Source organism: Pagrus pagrus (genome assembly GCF_965226575.1).
Source record: "Pagrus pagrus genome assembly, chromosome: 1".
Taxonomy (NCBI): Eukaryota; Metazoa; Chordata; class Actinopteri; order Spariformes; family Sparidae; genus Pagrus; species Pagrus pagrus.
The window spans coordinates 1029437-1053186 of NC_140185.1; the positions used below are offsets into that span (position 1 = coordinate 1029437).

The 23750-nt window shown below is 40.6% G+C and overlaps 1 protein-coding gene across 2 annotated transcripts in view; it reads right to left on the reverse strand.

Annotated features, from left to right (window-relative positions):
• Window positions 1-23750, reverse strand: part of adamtsl3 (ADAMTS-like 3) — a 432074-nt gene that overhangs the window by 137069 nt on the left and 271255 nt on the right. For both annotated transcript variants that reach the window (XM_084353771.1, XM_084353770.1), the window contains one exon: window positions 10841-10915. In XM_084353771.1, the coding sequence (XP_084209897.1) occupies window positions 10841-10915 (75 nt within the window). The remainder of the gene's footprint in view (window positions 1-10840; window positions 10916-23750) is intronic.

Consider the following 23750-nt stretch of genomic DNA (forward strand, 5'->3'; position numbering starts at 1 on the left):
TGGTGCGTGGATCTCAGTCCTCTGATCGGACCAGACAGATTATAAGAACTATCATTCTGAATAATAGGGGATGGGGTGTGGGTGGGTGAAATAATTCATCTTTGGCATTAAGCCTCTCCCCCTTAAGAGAGACGATGCACGCATTTACACACAAGACAGAATATAGTTTAACATAATTGAAAGTTGAAATCTATCACTATTGTTTACTCTTGAGTGTATCCTCTGTACTGTCCTGTTTATAACTACAGATTTAGTTTTGCTGCTTAAATGAGCCATGATGTTTGCTACAGTGACATTTCTACGTGCATGGAAAGGAAACCTTTAAATGACTGAAAGCAGCCTCTCATGTGTTGTGAACCTGCCTATGAAGGTGCATCTTACTATATGAATACTGAGCCCTCTATAAAGCAGGTAAAACATTGCAACATTGACTTTAGATCAAGGGTCCATCTTATTACTGCAAACGCTTTCTGCTGCTCCGAGATGAGCCAGCAAAGCACCTGATCACACCTCATTTTAAGATCGTTGGTCTAAAACTAGTAACGACACTTGCGCTGCGCTGTGCGCCACTTTAGCCGGCAGAAAGATGGGCCCTGATGCTGGAGGATTGCTGCACGTTATGTTTTTTAATATTTCACCCACCCATACCCCACCCCCTATTAATCAGAATGATAGTTCTGTCCGGTCCGATCAGAGGACTGGGTTGCTCGTATCAACGGTGTCTCCAGCTGATCTATGAGAAGAGGGCAAAATCCATGTGCACAGACTGTGAATCAGAGAGCACGAATTTCTAAATCTGTTCGCACAGATTTCCACATCCAGTTTTTTTTCTACAATGTGACCCTAGAGGGACTCCGTGGATATGGACTAGGTCCATGAGGAAATAAAACAGCGTATCTGGTTCGAGAGGGAGGAGGGAGAAACTCAGGGTCCTGGTGTGTTCACTGTAGTCTGGACTGCTCACATGTGCCACCTGGTGCTTGTTGATGCACACTGCAGCTAATGCAAAATCAGCTGGATAAAATAAACCCTAACCCTAACCCCCCAGCACCTTTAACACAGCGGCAATGGCTTCCTATGAAAGTAGAAACATCTGTATATAAACCTCTAGGCTCTTCATGCCTGCCTTTCTCGTTTCTCGTGCACAAAAAATCGAACCTTATCCCTCATAAGAAAACCACATCGCAGTCTCAAGTCATTAAAAAATTTGGACTGACCCATGGATCGCTCCAACATGGACCTCCTATCCCTCAGCCCCTCCAACGAGGACCCTTTCTGCTCGGCTCCTCAATCTCAGCATGCAGCAAGGCCCGGAAGACTCCAGAAACCCAGCTCACCACATCTTCCAGCCCAGAAAACAGGACTCTCGAATACCAGCATCCAACCATACTTTCCACTCGTGGAAGACCAGCAGCCACCAGAAGAGTGAACAACAAGGCAATTCCTCCCTTTGCAACTCCTACTCACTCCCTTGCTCACATCCTGAGGCAGCTGACCCACCAGGGACATGGATGCATCTCCACACCGCACTCAGGGCAGCCAGTCACGCTCACATGCTCCAATCAGATCTCCCGATGATTCACTTCTGTCTGACTGAACGGTGGTGGGCTCCGAGAGAGGATTAAAAGAAGGATCATCCATCACCGCTCTGATAGCAAATTAAAACTCTTCCAACTCCTCCCACACTCTTCCACACAACAAAAGTCATAAATCACAGCAACCCTCACTCAGGTAGACGCTGCAGGAGTGAGCTCACATGTGACGCCATCACACTCTCCGTAGTGCCTCCCGGATTGCCAGCTCTGTTCCATACTATTCCCCATTCCCTCCAATAACTTATTCCGAGTCACACCACATCAAATGTTTGGTGTGACACATCACAGCAAAATCAATGGCACCAGTAGCCAGGTTCACACAACACGTCTAATCCTTCCAACAACCTCTCCCTCACTCTACTGGCACCGGGTTGCCAGTTCCTCTCCCCAGTACATCCTCTTTGCAACAACCTCTATCTCTCACTATTGGCACCGGGTTGCCAGTTCCTCTCCCCACTAAATCCTCTTTGCAACAACCTCTGTCTCTCACTATTGGCACTGGTTCCTCTTCCCACCTTTCTTTTTCACAATAACCTTCATGGGGGCATTCCGAATCGCATGCCTTTTGTTTTTACTCTAGTATGTACTGAAGCCACCCTTACAAGTACATACTGTTGCATGCAGTATGCATACAATTGAGACATAGGGTGTTTTCCAAGTCACATAGTTTTCTTTTAACTATCAATACATAATGCAGCAGCCGCTACAATGTACATACTGTTGCATGCAGCATGCATATAACTGGGACATACCACTTCGTCATGACATCAGTGTGCCTTGAACTTTGACCTCTTGCTCCTATATATGTCGCAGCCTTAGCATGAAATTTAGTACAAAGTACAAAGAACGTCGTAATAACACTTAATCATGCTTTCAACTGTTGTTTCAGTGTGCGTCATTCTGTCAAATGAACTATCATCCGTCAGGGAGCCGTCAAATGTTTGTGCTCTCTCAGCTTTGTTTATATTTGCATGACACACCGTGATGTATGTGACATATCTTCGGCCGTGCAGAGGAATGTGGGTCGGAATAGCTAGAAAAGCACTCTGGCTTGCATACAGCAAAATGCGACCGGATGTAGTACAACATCATAGTACTACCTCTTCGCAACAACCTCTACTAACGTCTACTGGCACCAGGTTGTCAGGTCTTCTCACCACCACCTCCTCCATAACAGCCTCTAACACCCTCTACTGGTACTGAGTTGTCAGTTCCCTTCCCCTTTATCTCTCCTCTACAGCAACCTCTTCCACTTCTGTGTGGTTCTCACACCTAGCAGCCCAGGGCTGTATCTCTCCGCAGCCCGACAGCCATCCTTGCTGCACCAGCTACAATTCCTCCATACGCACCTATACCGCCGACAAGAAACATTCAGTTTTCCTTGGCGTCAGAGATCCCTCCATCTAGCCTCCTCCTCAACCCTCTCCCATCTCGGCGTACCTTTGACAATAAATCTTCACCAGTAAATACATTGACCTAGCTGAACTACTCCTTCCCTCCCTCTACCAAACTTCTCAAACAAGACTGATTGACAGCCACAAAGGCATACTCATCATCCCAACTCATTCTAAAGAGCTCACAGTCGTAGAAGTTTCTCTCTATATAAAGATATTTTCTGTCTGGTTTACCCAGCTCGTGGACAAGAGTTTGATGATTACCTGACTCTGGTCCTTGAACTGGTCCTCCGTTTTGGAGGCACAGGTTTCTATCACATTCAGTTCACCTCCAGCTCAGCAGCACGGCTTCAACAATTTAGACACCTACTCAGGGTGCCTCAACTACAGTTGCACTGTCGCACCTTTACTGCTTTAAGTTTCATCTGCCACACATGGATCATCTGCATGTCACAACTGCACAAACCATCCCCCTCAAAAATCATGGACAAAAAGGTAGACCAGTTCTGCAGTTAGGAGGTCGATCCATCTGCAATAATGGATAATAACGGATCAGGCTGCATCATGCCTCAGTGCAGATTCCTGCATGTCTGCTCCTTCTGTGGCTGTGGCCACTCTCGACCTGCCTGTCTCCACAACCCAACCAACCACCGTGATCCCTAAAGAAGCCCTTCCCACAACACAGTCGTTGAACATCGCACTCGTTCTCCTGTCTCATATTCCACCTCAATAAACTATCATATACATCTCATAGAGGTGAAAGCTCTAAACAGGGACAATACATCATTACCTTGTACCATAGAGGGGGTTTCTGGTGGTGACAATATAGCTGAACTGTGGAGGCAGCACTACTCCTTTTTTAAACATAATATTAAAAAATCATTAAAAAAAAAAAAAAACCTTCAATAGGCCTACATGCTTGAGCATGCATACAGGAAAAATATAAGCTATTGCCTACATTAACACAATACAGACAGAATATAAATTTAAGCTGGTTATAGTTTTCTCATTTAACCTTTAACTTCAAGGTAACTGAAGCCACTGGATGTGAGAAAACAAATATTAGACAGATTGTTCAAAGCATTTATTTTCCATAAAAAAGAAAAAGCCAGGGAATTTCAACAAATCCACTTAATTTTACATTAATTTGAGTTTTCTCCCCAAAGCGTTCACAACCTGAAAAGATGAAGTATCCTATAGTCTTGCCATATCATGAAACAAGGGCCTTGTGTTACCAATGTTGTAAATATATTTAGACTTCTGGACTTGTTTCAGTTTCTTGAAGACGTTTCACCTCTCATCCAAGGGGCTTCTTCAGTTCTAACGAACTGGAGGGGAGTTGCAGGCTTTTAAACTCTGTGTGGGTGTGTCCTTACAGAGTCATTAAGGACAGGTGTGAGCTCTGAGTTTCAGAGTCGTTAGGGCCACTTGTGTGTTGTTGATCAAACCGGCCTTTATGTGGGGTGCTAGGGCTAGGTGAGCCCAGGTATGAATGGTTGTTAAGCTGTCTGGGGAGAGAACTCAGTGCAGCATTGTAGGTGGGTGAGAAGTAATGTCTTAGGCCACCTACTCTGTACAAAGACGGTCATTCCAGTTTGACATAGATGGATTCTTTTACTCCTCTTTCAAACCTCAAAGGAATGATTTTCTCCTTCAGATGTTAGTGGACAGCAGGGTCTTGACCTGAGGAGTTGGCCCTCCTGTGTTGTGCCATTCATTTATGGAGAGGTTGTTTTGTCTCCCCAATGTACAAATCTGTGCAGTCCTGGCTGCATTGAACAGCATAAACTACATTACTCTGTTTATGCCTGGGTGTTTTGTCCTTAGGATGGGCTCAACTAGCCTTAGAAACCCACATGAAGACTTCTAGTTCATGAACTTGGGAGCTGGGTTAGCTGACCTGTAAATGTATGTGTCTTTGAGTTTCTTTCTTTTATAGTGGTCTCTCTCTACCTTTAGCCCCTCTATTTAGTGTTCCCCATCCACCACACTAATCTCCTGGTAGTTGATGAATGATCTACAAAAGTAATTCTTATGTTACTACTCGATTCCGAGACATCTGAAAAGTAAATCCTACAGCTCTTCGGGGTATTACACTGTCGGAACTTGAGTAAATTAGCAGGATAAGGCTTGTGACCATGTGCTGGGTTTATCTGCATTCACTGTGTGCTCTCGCACTCCTTTAAACTGACAATGAAATAGGTCAGGAAAACCCAAATGACACAAACAAACTGAAAATGCTCTGAGGATGTAAATCACAGGGTTCATGCTGTGTAGGATGTTTCTATTTATTTACATTTTTCAGAAAGTAGAGGCTTTTTGGGAAACGTGTCCATTCTTTCTTGCTCCATTTTCTAATCCATATTATTAAGGAATATACAATCAGCCACAACATCAAAAGGATTAAGTAGATGCCTTAAACTCTTGATGATGCTCTCACTTCACCGATCAGTCCTTTCATGTTTTGGCTGATATCAGTATCATGTAATCAGTATTCCTCAATATACTCAGGTCACATTCACACCTACAGTTTTGGTACAGACCAAAGAAAAAACAATATCCAGAGTTGCCAGGTAGCTCTGGTTCATTTCATGTTCGCACTGACTTTCTACAAACAAACCAAGGGGCGTGAACAGACTGACAAACAACACATTCATTAGACATTAGACAGGAAGTAAACTTTATGCAGTTATTTCACTTCACAAGAAGTACCAAGAGCTCACAGTAGAATAATTCAGATTTGACTGTAACTTGACATTAACAGTGAGACAAGATGAGACATCTGAACTGTCATCCACTCATCACATGCTCTTCACATGAACAGACAGTGCCAGAAACCGTCAACCCCCTGCATTAATCAGAAGTTCTGTTCACCTGTCAATCACAATCAACCCATGTTTCAGTGAAAAAAATATTATGGGTCCAAGATGAGGGGGAAAACTCATCACACATCACTGCATTATTCTGGACTTTATATTATTACTCTAACTAATAATTGTCTGTTCATCTGGTTTACTCCTTTCCCCGCTTTGTTTAATTCATTAATCCAGGGAGACTGCACTGCATACAATATCGTTTCATGTGACAAGGCCCGAGTGCCTGTGATAGTTTGACGGATATATTACACCAGATAACTGTTGTTAATGCTCTTTCATGGCTGTCCCTGTAATGCCAATAAGCTCTGATACTCGTAATTATGTATATTAGTGCTGCATCGCTGTGCCGACTGTGTTATTTCTCCTTCTCCTCACCCCTGGGGTTTCTCTGCTAGCATGAAAAGATGTGAGCCTTCATAAACTGAGGGAATGCTCTTTGTGAATGTTCCCTTATGGTTATAGAGGTATATAGTACTAGAATGTATTTTCCTAATTTCTTATCTTTGCTGTGATTATTCTTGTGTAAGTGTTACATTGCTTCTCTTTTTTCTCTTATATTGGCAATGTTGATTACTCCTTCATATATACATGACTACTCTTGCATTGTGTAATTTGTGTAATTTATGCCCTATGGTTTGTTTATTATCATTGCATAATCATTATCATAAATGAGTGGCATATTAAGGAGAGTGTGTGTGTTTTTGGACTGACGTTATGAAGCCATCACATCATTCTTGTTCTAATCGGACAACCTTTGGAGAGTGCAGTCTACAGTCATAGAGCCAGCACCTAAGGGTTCATTCATTCATAATCACTTAGGACACAAATTTGGGTTTCAGTAAACCAGTACCTCTGTTACACTAACATAATACTATTATGATCAGTTCAAATGAACAGCATGGCTCAACATGGCTAACATTGCTGTTCAGGATGACGGATTTTCTCTCATACTCAACTGTGGCTCAGGTTCGATTCTCTGGGTCCCCTGGCTGCATGCATAAGTATCCCTGAGCAACATACTGAACCCCAAATTGCTCCTGATGAGGGCGCTATAGAAATGCAAGTCCCTATACCAATGTCTTTCTCGAAGAAATTCTGACACTTCTGACACAGAGTAGTTAGGGATGAAACCACCAACTAGTGGTCTGCATAGTACCATTTGGTTCAGAGGAACCAAGACCCTAGCCGGGATTCCAGTTGGACCTAGCCCCAGTCACGTAAGGTCTTGTTGTTATGCCAAGCATCTATGGATCTATCTATGCCAATATTTCTAATAACCTATATGAATAGATATGACCATACACTGTGCACATGTTACATGGGTAGCAGAGTATGTGGAGTGCATGCATAGTGCCTGGGTGCTGTGGTCAGAGCGAGAGAAACAGTGTGGCTTTGCTTAGAGCATGCAGGTGCTAACAATCGAAGCACATTAGCAGTATAACTGTAAATGCAGCAGTGGATGTACACTGTGAGTCAGTTAATAAATTCTCCAGCTACTTAAGAACCAAGATATGTTCCTGTATTTTGCTTGCCAACTGCTGAGTACAACAACTTTGGCCCAGGAGCATAAAACACAGTCTCTCCTGAAGCAGGACCTGTAAACATATGGTGGTCCATTATCATCACAGGAGAAACTATTCTAAGAAATCAATATCCTTTAATTAAAAATGTATGTTATTGAATGACAATTACTTATTACTTGTAAAAAATGAATTCACAGGCAGTAATGTTGATGTGATAGGTACGCTTCCTGTGTCTCTTAAAATTAAAAAGTAGGCAGTGAACTCACTATCCATGCATCCAGACAACGGATCACATTTTATCGCTGATAATGCTACATTGTGAACAACAACAACAAATCTGTTGGTCACCGTTTCCTACCATCTGCGCAGTGTGTCCATAGTCTGAATCATCGTGACATGATACTTTCTGCTGCTATAAGACAAATCCTGACACACATATTTCAACAATCAAAGCTACAAACTTGGTACTGGTGAATAAACTAACTGGGTCACTGTCAACAATAATCAGCTCTGATCGATTCTATATTCTCTTGTATCGATGATGACGGATGATGCTTTGCTGTTCAGGTGTTGAAACCATAGAAATCAACCACTATTTAGATTATTTGTTTATCAGGATGATGTGATAGGGTTGTACCCGTCTCAGGATTTTATCCATAGAATCATGTTGGGACCCACAGATGAAGTCATTCATTGTGGATTTCAAAATGGACTCTGAACTTTACTCAATGTCCCAGAATTCCCCATTGTTCACACCTAGGTGCAAAATTAAGCTTTGAGCTACTATTGGTCAGGGTGACAGACCCCCCTCTGATCAGATAGTCAAAACTCCAGCGCCTTCCTTGTTCTCGATCTCTTCTCCTCAAGCCTCTCGTCTCCTCAAGCCTCTCTTACTCTAACGCCTTCCACTCCTCAAGGGCTCCTCTCCATCTCCCCCCACGGGGCTGCCTGCCCTAAAGATCTCTTCTTCTGGGCCTAACAGCTGCGGAGAGGTGCAAGCTGCATTTGCAGCAGGCCCAAAGAACTTCTCCTCACTGCAGCGACACGAGGTCCTGCCAGTATTCCTGATCAGTTAGCACCAGCAGCTGCGACACAAAGCTTGCCAGCTAACTTCACAATCTGAGGAACACCAAGCAAGTTAGCACTGAGCTGCTATCCCTGCAAAGGACAGGAGCGAACCGTTTCCTCCTCTGCCAACTTTCGTCAGTCCTTGCACAGCAAGAACAGCATTCAACATTGGAATCCCAACGTTCTCCTGCAACCATCAGCACCTTTTCTTCAAAGACTGATAACGTTGAACTGGGCTTAGATAGCATAGCATAGCACGGCTAAGCACAGGACTTTAAACTCTGGTTGATGTGATGCATATGTGTTCAATTTATGTGTCCACTGTTTGAGTGTTATTGTGATCTCAGGTCAGGTTATTGGTAGTTTGCTTTCCTAGATGGCTAATTCGACATTAGTCGAATGATGCTTCACACAGACTCAGGGTCTTTGCATGCAACTAACCATCTTCTATAACCTGGCATCACGCCACACACACACACACACACACATGCACACACACATCTTTATATAGTACATGTTAGTTAGTGTGTTTTCATCTTTGTGTAAATAAAGGACTTTGAACCTTCAAGCTGTCTATTTAATATTGTACAAGAGTGAATGTTACCAACCTCTACTCTGTCAAGAGCTCCAAAATCCTTCAACCATTACTAGCTGTTATGGTAATATTGGTTGTAGTTATTAAATTAATTATTAATCAGAGTTACAAACAGTTTAGCACCTTTTCTGAGACTGATTTAGTGAATTGGCTATCTTTTCCCTTCTTCAAGGGTGGTGCCCTGAGATGAATGTAAATTGGATCTTATTATTAATCATAATTAATAATTATCCCTGATAATAATTAATTATTATTGATAGCCAAATTTAACCCAAAACTCCCTATTACTGTTGCATTAAGCACTACATAATGGTGTCTCCTGTGATGTGAGTACAACAATGAGATTTTGTTGTTCAATAAAAAGATTGAACTATTCGTCTTTTTTTCAGTTCAGACCACACTAAACATCAGTATGTTTTACCTGCAGCCGCAGATTCGTCATTTTTATAAGCTTCTATGTTTTATCCTGTCTTTGTAATGTACTCTAACTGACAACATCAGTCTCTGACTGACTGACTCATCAACTTTCAGGGGGCAGCTGTAGATGTGCCAGTGTTTTGTTTTTCAGATTTTGGGGATTTTATTTGTTTTATTTTCAGATACATACATGAACATAAGCATGATTACAACCATGTAACATCGAACACGAGTTAAACACTACACTTTGTCAGAAATCACACATTTTCTACAGAATATGTTATTGTTAGTACAGGAAGTGAAAACAGGACTTTAAGTTAGTCTTTGAGGCATTTATATTATTCACTTTTAGAATTAGTGACTATGACTTTTTGTAGGGCAATATTATTAGGCCTACTGCTCTTTTTTCACCACAGCTACTTGTAAAGTGATGATTGCAATGCTAGTGCTGGTACTGGTGTGCTTTCTCCATTTAGGCCTTTTCAGCTCAAATACATTTTGGATCGGATCTACAGGAATGTATTTAGGTCGTGTTTTGGGCAAACCTTTTGTTTGCATAGCTTTATCACAGGTCAGTTTCAGATTGTAAAGACTGCCAAAATTGAAAAAAAATAATGCTTGCTACACTCTGCCCACTTAGCTTCATAGAATATATAGCCTATAATATTGTTCCAGTGGTCCAGTTATTTAATTTGATTAACAACTTTCAGAACAAACGCACTGAACCAATCGGGCATACACACAGGATTTCTCTTAAATTGCACCAATCAGTTAAGCCGTATGTGAAAACAAACCTTTAAAAATTCATGTCTACCCTTTGTACAATGTGCTTTAGCAAAACTGACATTTCATTGCAATATTTCTCATTTGAATGTATCCAATATTAAACATATTTTTAAATATTAAAATGCCACACCTGTATACAGAATGCATCTGTCTAAAAAACACTGTGAGATGACTGCTATCTTCTAAAACAATTATAAATCGCTGTCTCTCTCTTGTGCTTGCCCTTTATGTAAAATTGAATACAAAACCAAAAAGATACATGTACATCACAAACACATAAAGACAAACACACTGATCCACTAGACCAAGAAAGAAAAGTAAATACATTAATATTTAACAAAAACTAAATAAATAAAAATAAAAATTATATTGCTGTTGAGAAGTAGCATAAATTAATTCTATAATTTTATAATGATATCTTTATTTTATGATAATACTAAAATCTTGTTGGTTATAATAGCCTCACATTAGCCCATTATATGGTTGAGGTTTTCTCATTAAGCCATTAATAGATGTGAGAGTGTGAATACTGTCTTTCAAATGCAGTGTGTGTCACATGCACTGAATCAGATACTTGTTGACTCACCTATCATATCAGGTCCTCTGGCATTGAGACGGAGAAATCGGCTTCCCGCTGGCACCTCCAGCACTGTTTTCAGAGCTGCAGGAAGACACGAAGTTGGAAAGGTTAAGTGTCAACTAAGGTACAGTACAGAGGGGAGGCAAATTAAATGAAAAAACCTGTATAACCGAGTGAAGAATTGATCTACCTACATCATCAAAACATAAAAAAAAAGTAATCAGAATTTTGACATAGCCATGTAGGTGTTGTTCCTGGAATATCATAAATAAAGTTGCTCCAGGACCACAATAGAAACCAATCAACTTCTGTAAAGTCATAGCTTAGCAACTTAAATACACACATGGGAAAAGTTAACATTGTGATAGGATCAATTTGAACCCAAACAAGTATTTTAGTTCCCTCAACCTAACCACACAAAAAACTGAAAAATAGTGATGCAGAGGAGGAGATGGATGTGAGTATGTGGCTCAAGTCCCATGACTACAACGCACGCCCAGAGCCATCAGCGCTGGGTGTGGCATGTGAGAAAATCGAAGCACAACAAAAACAGATAAACAAGCTGCAAAGGAGGCTGGAGGAGGTGTCACTGAAGCAGTCAAGCAGTTTAGAGAGATATAAGGCTTCAGATGACGACATACAATTTTACACCTGGTATGTGTCCAGCAATAAATCTGATAAAGATTCTTTCTATGAGCCTGAGTGTTGCATACACTGCAAGGGGATGGGGCATAAGACCCATTAAGATAGACACAATCATGTAAATGATTTTAGTTATTTATTTAATTTATTATTAATTTGCACAATATTATAACGAAGCTAGCAAAATAATTCAAATACATTAAACATGATCTGCAGGTGAGATTAAAACACCTGGAGAGTTTTATAGAGGAAATTTCACCTCAGTAATATTAAAACACAACATGAGACCACAGCAGTAAACATAACAGGCAAACATAGAAACATAAAATCAAGAAGCAAGAGTAATTCAAAACACAACAGCTTTTGGATTGTTCTTTTTATCAATTGTACTGAAGTCACGTATAGGCTACTGGATTATCCTTTGATAAATTACAAAGTAATAGGCCTAATTTCTATTGATGTTTCAGGTTTGCCAGCTATCGTCACCTGCTTGCTTTCTGGACTCAAATAGAACCAACCACGAGGAGACTTGTGTGTGCACAGCCAACCTCCAGCCCAACTGCAGCTTCTGCGAAGGCGGCTGATCCACACCGTCGACCGGTAGGTTCAATTTATAAATCAATTTTGTTATTATGTTATTTTGTTATTAAAAACTGCTTGCTATACTAATGCTTCTATACTGAAGATTTTTTACGTGTTATCACAGTCTTGAAAATGTCAAGGATTAGTAAAAGAAATACATTTTGAAGCATTAGTTTTTGTGTAGTATCAGATTTGAACTTTTTCACCTTAATTTTACTCTAATTACTCTTTGTGGACGTTTTTGCTACATTGACTGCCATTATAACCGTATGTTTTGATTGCACAGCCATAGCAGGATATATTGTGCATCGGTTATAATGGCAGTCAATGGGGTAAAAATGTCCATGAAGAGTAAATTAAGGTGAAAAAGTTGAAATCTGATACCTCACAAAAAGTAATGCATCAAAATTAATTTTGTTTTTACTACTCTTTGAAATATCCATTTCATGTGACACAGTGAAAGTTATGGCCAAATTATAAGTGAAAAATGCCCCCTACTAGACGAAAATGTCCCCAAGGGTACCAGAGGGTTAAAAAACCTTCTCTTGATCCAGATGTGTTAGTTAACTATAGAACTACATCCAACCTTCCCTACATCTCTAAAATCCTTGAGAAAGTTGTCCTAGAGCAGCTACATGAACATCTGCACAGTAACAATCTTTTTGAAGCTTTCCAATCTGGATTTAGGGAACACCATAGCACTGAAACAGCACTGGTCAAAGTCTCTAACGATCTTCTTATAGCTTCAGACAGAGGTCTTGTCTCTGTACTTGTACTTCTGGATCTCAGTGCTGCATTTGATACCATCGGTCACAGAATTTTGCTGCAGAGACTTTGTAGTTTGGCCTTGGTGTCTCGCACTCTCCCTGTGTTTCCACAGATCTCTCTAGAGCTCCATCCCTCTGCACCAACCGCCGTCTGCATCACCTCTTTTCCCCTGCTGTTAAACCGGCCTGCAATCCCTGTTCATGAACCAGTCTGCCAACCAGTACTCCCATTAAGCTGGTCTGCTTTTCCTGCCGTTCCTGTATATGGCCCAGCCTGCCCACCAGAAGCGGCCTTCATCAACTCTTGTTTACTGACTGATTCCATTTCCATGTTTTCCCATATCCTGTGCTGTAAACTGTTTTCTTGTCTGTACACAACATAACATCTGCCCCTCGTGGGTGAGGGATCCCTCCTCTGTGCTCACCCTGAGGTTTCTCCTGTTTTTCCTTGGGAGTTTTTCCTCAGTCGATGTGAGGCAGCCATGTCCAAACTATTCCACAAAGGGCCAATGTGGCTGCAGGTTTTCTTTTCAACCAAGCAGCAGCACACCAGACCTGACTCATTTAATCAACTGATCTCAGTCTTCAGAAAGTTGATTGGTCAAACTGTGAGCTCTTGATTGGTTGGAACAAAAACCTGCAGCCACACGGCCCTTTGTGGAATAGTTTGGACATGCCTGAAGGGCAGAGGATGTTGTAATGATGCTATGTAAAGCCCTTTGAGACAAATTGTTTGTAAAAATGGGCTATACCAATATAATTGACGCATACCCTATATTTATAATGACCAGATTTCGATTAACGCTATGAAACAAGAAGTGTATACTCTTTACTTCCTGTTTGATTGCACTTTTATTGCACTTTGTCATCTATTTCTGTTCTTGCACTTTGTGATTAAATTGTAATCATTTGTTGTAATTGCATTTTAATTATCTTTTGTAAAGAGCACTGAGTTTGCTTATGCATGTGCTTTATAAATGAAGTTTTGATTTTTTTTTGCCAATAAAACTTGTCCATTTGCCTCCTCCACCAGAGCTGATGCCTTCCTTTGATTGACGAGCTCTTCCTGTTCCTTGTGTATCTGTCTCTGGGCCTGAAGGAGAAGGATCTAGGTGATCGCTTCAACATACATCAGTCAACAGTGAGCAGAATCTTGAAAACATGGGCAAATTTCCTGTACACTCTGCTGGGTGCTGTGGGCATATGGATGTCCCCTGACACTGTTAAAGCAATGATGCCCAATGTGTTTGGGAAGTACAGTGACACACAAGTCATAATTGACTGCACTGAATTGAGATGCCAGACACCTTCATCTTTGGTGTTGCAAAGTGAACTCTTCTCGCAGTACAAATCACACACTACCCTGAAAGGTTTACTAGGTGTGTCACCACATGGTGCGGTCACATTTGTGTCATCCCTGTACTCCGGTTCAGTCAGTGACAAAGAGCTGTTTAGGCAGTCTGGCAGGATCCCTCTTCTGGACAAGGACATGGCAGTGATGGTGGACAAGGGTTTCAGGATTGATGACATTGTGCCCTGCAAAGTTTATAGGCCACCTTTCCTGAGCAAAAAATCACAGCTGTCCCATGATGAAGTGATGGAAACCCAGGAAATAGCCAGGTTAAGGGTACATGTGGAGAGAGCAATCAGAAGAATCAAAGAGAATAAGCTGTTTGAAACAGTTATTCCTCTAACAATTTCTGGCAGCATTAACCAGCTTTTTGCAGTAGCCTGCCTCTTCGCAAATTATCAGAACAAGCCGCTGGTAAAGGCTTAGGCCAAAGATCTAGTGCAGTGTTAATAAGAGTTTCTCTTCAAGTGCTGCACTAGCTGTGGAGTGAACATGGTGCATCAGTCCATGACACATGACCTCTGACACATGTTGATCTCTGAACTCCCTATATGTGACTCTGCAGCTGAAGATTGTTGAGCCCTTTTGACAGATGTGTTTGAGGTCTTTTGAGATAACCGTTCCACAGTTTCAGAAATTTTACAAACAGTTCAAAGAGGTGGCAGCTGTTATTGAGACGGTGTGATGGACTGATCCACTGATCCAGGACTCCTGAGTTTACATGTGACCACTGGAGGAGCAGATTGTTGTTGCCTGGTGTTTGTCTCTCAGCTGTTGCACAATGTTAATACAAATTACTGCAAATGTCATTTGTCAGTTTTCCACTTAGATTTTTTACTGCAGCTGTTAAAACTCCTGTTGTCGCTTTGAGTGCCAAGGTTTCAGTGTATGTTCTCATTTAACTGAAGTTTATGGATATATATGTTGGGCTGAACAATTAATCACATTATTATCAAAATCCTAATATTCATAAGTGCTATAACCAAATTGCAGGAGCTGCAAATTCAGTCGAATATCTGCAAAATTAACTGCACTCTGATTTTCCCTTTAATGTTTTGCATATTGTTCTGTCCTGGCTAATGTTCTTACTGTGCTGCATTTGTTCATTTGTTACAAACATTTGCACGGTTTACATTATATGCATTTTGTTCTGTAAATTTTGCACTGTAAATGTCCAGTGAATAGAATAGACAATAGAATAGATAAATGTTTTGATGGATAAGCCAAAAGTGTTTTTTAATGCCAAGTTTTTCTTTTACAGCTCATTCAAATCAAATCAAATCAAATCAAATCAATCTTAATTTGTATGGCACTTTTCACACAATGAGTAGCACAAAGTGCCTCACAGAGGGTAAAAACAACAAAGAAAATCAAGAAAACCCGACCCTCCCAACTCCACATAAATGCACACAGAGATACACAAATACATACACACACGTGTGCTCACATACCCACACGCACAGACCCACACACTCACACCCACACATACACTAGCTGTCACTAAAGCGACATGGCCGGGCACCGAGACCTGAGGCGAGGAAGAAGCTACCTTTGGGGGGCAATCACACTGAGAGAGGTCACGGTCCATGACCGCAGGGAGCGCTGCCACAGAGACCACCCCGACCCGGGCAGACAGGAGGCTCCACACCAAGATGCAGAGCCCCTAGCCACCCAGGCCAGAGCCGTCAATGGGACAGCACCGCCAACGGTAGACCAGAGACAACTCCCAGTCTGGCAGGCCCCCATGAGGAAACACTGGAGCTAAAAACTCAGGGACTAAAACAGTAAAATAAGATAAAGGATATAAATGCTAAGAGCTGAGGGACTAAAACAGTAGAATAAGATAAAAGGTATCAAAGCTAAGAACTGAGGGACTAAAACAGTAAATTAAGATAAAATGTATAAAATGAGGATAAAAACTTAAAGAAGGGTCAGAGCATAAAAGCATTCAAAGACAATGACAGTGCATTAACAACAAATACAATCCTATTGCACACTGTAAAACATGAACATGAACACAGTTAACATAACCTATAAGAGACTTTTTATTTACAATTATTAGGAGCAGACATGTCAGATGTAACAACTAATTTTGCAACAGGTACTTCTGCACGTAGACATGGAAGTAGTACTGGTCCACCTTCTCTCTAATGACTGCTGTCATATTCTCATCAACATGGATGCCCTGCACCAGCATATCCTCCTGTGCAAAAACCATGAAGTCACACCATTCCAGGCCAGTGATCAACAGTTGACCCTGCAGCTGCCAATAGTATGCATGGCTTTCCCGCAAAGACAAAGAGCCATATTTCATTTGCAAGTACTTGCAATCCACATAGTTCTTGCTGTTTGGACACTTAAACTCTACCAGTCCAAATGGTGGTTGGGCCGATGGGTGAAAAACCAGTCCATCTCCTATTCGGAGAACATTTTAATGAGGCTTCATGAAATGCATAATCAATACCTATTTTCCAGTTAAGACACTACTACTACTCTAACATAAGTTAAAAGTGTTAACTGTAACTGTGTTTATTTGTAAAACTGAACAGAAGGGTTAGGGTTATTTAACACACCTCTCCTCATCCTGCCGTCTGTCTCGTTCCTTTAAGGATTCTCTCTGCCAGAGACTCCGCGGAGCTCACTCCCCTCACAAAGCAGACCTCCCAAAAACATGAGGAGCTGATCCTCGGTCTGCGAAGGAGAGGCCACTCCTGGCTGCCTGCCTGATCTCTTGTGGCTGCCTCAATTTTGAGGGCCATTTCTTGTGTGACAATAATACTCTTGATGTGCAGGTCCTCCTTCTCATTACACACATGAACACACTGTCTTGGAGAGAGTCTGTAGTCCTCCCATGGCATTGCTGGATAAGGTGGCGCAGCCTTGTGAATGGTGATTATTTTGGAGGGTACCACAGGTTGCTGGTATGACAGCACACTCCCTTTCTGTGCCAGCCCAAACGCTGTTTCAACCAAGGTTTTCTCCACTGTGATGCCCATTGTTACTGCAAGAGGTTTTTCCATGACATCGAAATCTTGGTAAGTATCACCAATGTTGAGCAGAGACATCTCCAGCAGGTCACCTACCACACCCTTGTAGAGTGTGCTCCTGTGAAAGACAATAATACTGTTAGGCATCCAGTCACGTAGGAATACATAAATGCGATAGAAAACACTGCTTGCTGGCATTACTGGCTACTTTTTAAAAATTTTTATCTACCTTTATTTAACTAGGTAAATCCATTAAGATCAAATTCTTATTTACAATGGCGACCTGGCAAAAGGCAACTTTAAACTCAACATGTTTGTTTTCACTGCCAATTTCATTGTCTTCATTGTCTAAGTATGTATGTCTTACACATGGTTATGTTTTCGTTCAAAACCCGGTAAAACCATATTAGTGATAGCTATATAAAAATGACATATCGCTAAGTTACTCACCTGATCCCTCCTTCTGTCTGTCTGTTTTGCTTTTGTCTTGTTATGACCACTTTTTCTATTGGCCCTGGTTTCAGTCCCTTACAAAAGACACACAAAAGGAAGAAATCAAAAGAAATCAAAAGACACACAAACATAAAAAAAACATCTCAACAATAAGAGAAAAGACAAGAAAATTGAAATATAAAGGGAACATTAAACAAATTATCTAGAATAAATAATCACTCTTTCTAATATTCTAATTATTCTTTTTAGAGTTCATAACTCCATCCTATCACTTGTACCAAGATCACTAGGACTACAATGAGTAGTAATAATAAAACCTACTACAAGTTGAATGTGACTGACTGTTGTCCCATTGTCTACACTTAAATATCTCACATAGCAAGAATATTACACTGATTACATGTCTTAACCCTTACTGCTGTTCTGGGCTTGTGCCACTGCTGTTCTGCCTTTTACAAACATACATACTGATCTTGGTATCCAACTTTATTGGTTGTCCAAACAGATACCACCGTTTTAAGTCTAGTTAGGACACTGGGTGAAGTTCATCTATGAAGAAGTAACACTACAATATAGCATAACAGAGGGATTATCTGGGGAGGCCAGGTGTTGAATAACATGGATTTCCTGGTGGAAACATTCTACAATAAACTTAGAATTAACTACACCTAATGACCTTAATATCCTCTTCTTTTAACAAAACAGAGGAAATTCTTGCTTTTATCAGTCTTGTCTTCAGAAAAATAAGTAGGCTCTTACTTAATTTAATTATAAATTGATGTATCCCTGATATAATATCTCCCTAAATTTTTAAAAGGACAAAATGGGCAAGACATCTTACTTTGCATTTTCCTGTCCTCTGACAATAGACAAACAACAGTGAAACTGGCACAACTGTGCATGCATTTACCAAGCCTCTCAGAACTCTCGCTTTTCTGATCAAGGTGATGTCAAGGACCTGGTCATAATTACTGACTACATTACTTTTGCTCATACTCTGGCAGGCTTGATAGATAATGTCCCTAAACTGGAACAAACAGTAACTTGAACACATAGAACAGAACACCCAAACCACCCCTCTCATTACTTCCAGGGAATGTGACTTCTCACCATTCCTCATGGATCTGTGACAGGCTGCCCTAACACTAACAGCACCAGTTAGCCTGTCTTTGTTTGATACTGGTGAAAAGTGAATGACAGCATAGGCATTAAAAGTCAAAACAAATAATAAAAAAAACAATGCTATTTAAAATAAGTCTTTGACAGCTGACTTAAGCTAACTTGTTGAGGTCACTAGTAAGTTATAGTCACATCAAATGGAAATGTACGGAAAGAAAAACGTCTGTCAGCTAGGATTAGTTAACATTTTTTAACATTTGTTTGCTTTATAGTGACTTACTAAAATATTCTCTTAAATCAAAACTACACAAAAGGAGAGAGACATATTTTCGTCCCGTTTTTCAGCCGTATATTAGCTAAGCTAGCAACTTACCCTCATAGTTGGTGATAAATGACGAGGCGTACAGTTTAAATCCTTTGTCATGCCTGCTGCTGGTGGTTCTGGAGGTCTCGCAGATCCTGTGAACATCTGAAATGCTCAACCTTGGGAGCTCTTGCAACGATCGCATGTAAAATGACATGTTTGTGCCAAAATAAAACTTAAAAAACCAACACCGCTAACTTCCGCTGCTACAATGAATGGACGTGACGTCGACCGGAAATGGAGAAACCTGTTTTGCAGAACCCGGAACTTCGTTCGGCTTAACGCCTATAGTCTCAGCTAAAGGGAAGTCACTGAACGCAACTACATGATGGATTTATTAACTTGTATGTGTTGCTGCTGTATCAAATTATGGTGAACACTTCTTGCAGTGTTTTTTTTGCAGTACATTCATCTTTAACCCTGACAAGCCTGCAAAAGCCATCATCAACAAAATGCAGCTTCTCAAAATAATTGCTTGGCAAATCAAAGTCTAAAATCATACTCCTACATTTGCATTTGGATTTGTTATTGTTGATGGCTTGTAGCTGGCAGGTTGATGTCCATCACAATCTAATCTAGGTGACCTGCTTGTTGCCCACACTCCATGTAGAACATCACGGTCAGCCGACCAATTCCTCCTCAGCATACCAAAATCTAGGCTTAAAACCAGAGGTGATCGAGCCTTCGCGGCGCTGCTCCAAAACTTTGGAACAACTTGCCATTCTGCATTAGAACAGCTCCAAATTTAGAAAATTTTAAATCCCTGCTCAAAACCCACCTCTTCTCCCTGGCTTTTAACACTCCTAACTGACTGATTGTTTTATTATGACAGTTCTTATTGTTTCTTATATTTTATTTTATATTTTATTTTATTGTTTTATTGTGTTTTATTGTGCTTTTATCTGATGTATTTAATTGTAATTGTATTTGTTTTTTAATTGTAAAGCGCCTTGGCTAAAGGTGCTATTTAAACAAAGCTTGACTTGACTTGACAATGCTATTATTTTCTGCTATCATAATTAAATGAGTAAGTATGCAGATATGCCAATATATTGTGTGCAAAATTAGATGGAAAAGGAAAAATGTAAGTCATTTTAAGAAAGATAAAAGAACTGAAGATATCCAAGGACCAGAAGCATATCATTGTTCTACAGTATGCACAGTGTACAGGCCTCGGAGAGTCAACTGTTAAAGACAGCGAAGAAAGTACAGTACAGTTGATTGTATTATTGTGAAAGCAGAGTAGTCGAAACATTTAAGATTTCAGTGTGTTTTCTTTTAGTTTGCATGTATGTGTGTTTATTCTCATTAATGTATGTCTATGAGCACCATATGTTCCAACAATGACAGTTTACGACAAAGAGTGAACATTTTTTGATGTTCACCCTTTGAAAAAATGTACACATCAAATTCTGTTTCATCATCACGGAGTCTACTGAAACATGCAAACAGTTTTAAATGGCATTTAATGACTGTAGAAGGAACTGGATAGTGACTGTAACTTACCTAGTGGATGTCAATTCATTAATATAACTAATCATATCGCTTGAGAAGAGAAACCACGCCAAACTTTGACTTTAAAGTAGTGTTCATTGACTGGCTGAAATTTCAGCATTCTTTTAATGACTCAGTACATTTGGAATTTGTTTAACATTTCAGAGCACAACCAGACTAATTAGAACTATTTAGACTATTTGTCAACAATTTCACTGTCAGTATTTTGTAACAATGGCTGCTGTTCATCAAGGCCCAGTAACAAACCAAACCACTGACAGTACAGAGCTATACAGAACATATTTACTGCTATGGAAGGATTTCTGTGTTTCAGCCTGCTAAATTACTTCCTGACTTTCACACTTCAAGTGATTCTCCCTCTGTGGTGAAACAAGGAAATGTAGTAAAGAGGCAGTTCCTTAATAGACAAATGGAGTGTTAATTCTGTTTTCCACATTTTATGAGAGCTACTTTTCCTTAAAGCTATGGTCTACGATTTGAAAGATTTGTTATTATTATTAACATCATTTAGATGGTGGTTATAACCCAATAGTACCACCTACACAATGTGAAGAGTAAAAGGAACCAAATAAATCCATTCTCTTTCGCGCCTGTAAAACTGAAAAGAAATTGACCGATTTTCCGATCCAATCCACGCTCACTCTCCTGCTCCTGCTCACGTCTGGTCCCGACCCACTTTCGCATTTGAAACTACAAGCGGACAAGAGGTTTGTTTTGCCCTGAGCAGTTCAGCTGCCTCTGCTCGCCCCACCAACAAAGAGTCAAAGAAAGAAAGTCTGTCACTGAAAAGACACAAAGCAGAGATGTGAAACAAAGAGGGCTCAAACCGAATAAACATCGGGTCATCATTTGAACGGTGGCGAAAGGTCCGTGAAGATATGGACCCGATGCTGATACAGCGGCGTTTCTGTTGAGCAGGTAATCTTTCGTCCTTATTGTGGATGTTGTGACACAGATAACTTTCATGCCGATGCTGGCTTATGACTGTGAAAGCTGCCGTTAGTTTATTCTGTGTTACTTGTTCGACGGAGACGTTAGCCTCTGTGCTAGCATTGTAAGCTAACAACAAGCTAACATTGCTATCATGTTTACACCAAATCAGCCTATTTATTTGCTCGTGGCAGCTAAATGAAGCAGCAAGTAAGATGAATGAAGGGATGAATGAAACCCCAACGCGAAGCGGAGGGGTTTCGGATTTATTTCCGGATTTTTATTTTATTTGTCCGGATTTATTTCTCCATAACAACCTCTCGCCCGGTCACTACTCAGCTGTTTTGCTTACCCTCCTCCTGGTCTTGTCCATTTGTTTTCAACGAAGCCTTTGCTAAATCAATATGATGGATTATCATATAGGCGTTACGATGTGTGTATTTGTGTGTCTTATCTGTCATAAACAAGAGATTACGGTTTACGGGCACGTTTGTGTCGTGGTCTGGTGCTACTCAGACAGCAGCTGGGACACACACAGCTGGTCCGAGACTCACACAGGTTTATTTTTCAGCCACAATGTGGAAGCGATCGTTGTGATGAAAGCTGACGGCAGCATCTGTTAGTCTCTTGGCCCTCAATAACTTTTAGAAGTGGCTAACTTAGCTGTTGATAAATAGTAACTTATTACGTAGCTGTAACGTAACATAGCTGTAACATGCTAATGACGTTACGCTAGCTTGGCTGTGGAGCTTAGCTGTGGACATTGTAATGACCTACAAGATTTACGTGAGTTTCAACATGCCTTGTAATAACTTTACCTGTGAATCTGACATCGTTACTCCGCATTCAAAGCTGGGCTGTATTTGGTTTCTGCCGGCTTGTTGCTCTTGGTGCTTGTTGGAGGGGGTGTGTCGCAGGACTCCGAGGGGAGAGCGATACGAGCTCGGAGGGGAGGGGTTAAGGAGCACAGAGGGGAGGGGTGTGTGTGTGTGTGTGTGGGGGGGGGTGCTTTTTTCAAACCTTTTTCAGATCGTAGACCAGAGCTTTAAGGCAACAAATGAACGCACAGCTCAAACAACTACATCAGCTGCTCTGGCTGTGAGCCAAAGGGCTTTGCCCCACAACATAATTATGCTGCATCTGCAAAATCCTAAATGCATGGGAGCAATGGAATAAATTCAGCTGCAGCCATTTGCATTCTTGCTGAATTCTAAAATGGAGATTGAATGTAAAGACAAGTAGGGGAGACTGGGGACAGTTGCAAAAAGCCTTATTTCTCCAATCAGAAACATGCTAGAGTGATGACACTCACACTGCACATGCTCAGTTAGACCCTCTGCCCACCAAGCAGAGAGAGGCCATATTGAGCATCTGGTCCTGCTTCTATCAAGACAAAGTTGTTTTGGAGGTATGAAAGTAGCTTTTTTCATGAGCTGTATTTTTGTCATACTGTCCTGATCTTTTGTATGAATTAATCCAAACCTACCTAGTTTGAATCACTGTTTTGTTGACTATTAAATTACATGGTTTACATGTGTCAATGTCAATGTGGCTAGCTAGCACATGGTGTTTTGTCATGACTGATACCATGGGGACGGTTGCAACTATTGCAACTGTTGCAACTGTCCCCATGCTAATTAGGCTAGTCATGTCAAAACAGACCACACAACTGTATTTTTGAAGATTTCTAGTTCAAAATAGGCCGATTAATATCTTCATTGCTCATGATGAACAGAACAGGCAATCATAATGAGAAACTAATGCTAATGATAAACAAAATAATTCCCCAAATAACTTGTTGAGCAAAAATGAGCAATTAGTTATTGTTGTATGTTGTATGTGTCATATAAACTTGTCATATAGTGAATAAATCATCTAAATATAGAAATTGTATTCTGTTTGTTTTCAGTTTGCTAAGAGTGAAGAAGAGAGTCACTAACGGAGGGGTTCCCCTCAGTATTTTGGATGTTTAATAAATGTAACATGTTGAATAAATGTTTTTTGTATTGCAAATTATTCCATTCTTTTTGTCCCAAAATTAAATACTGAGTTTTTATAGCTTCGGTAACATCTGCTCATTGACTCAAGGTAGGCCTATGTTTTACACAAAACAAAACTTATTAAATACCTTGATATTGTATACTGTGCTTATTTAGACAAAAAGCAGAAGATAATTAGTGAAATGTAATGTTTTTTTGATATGTTG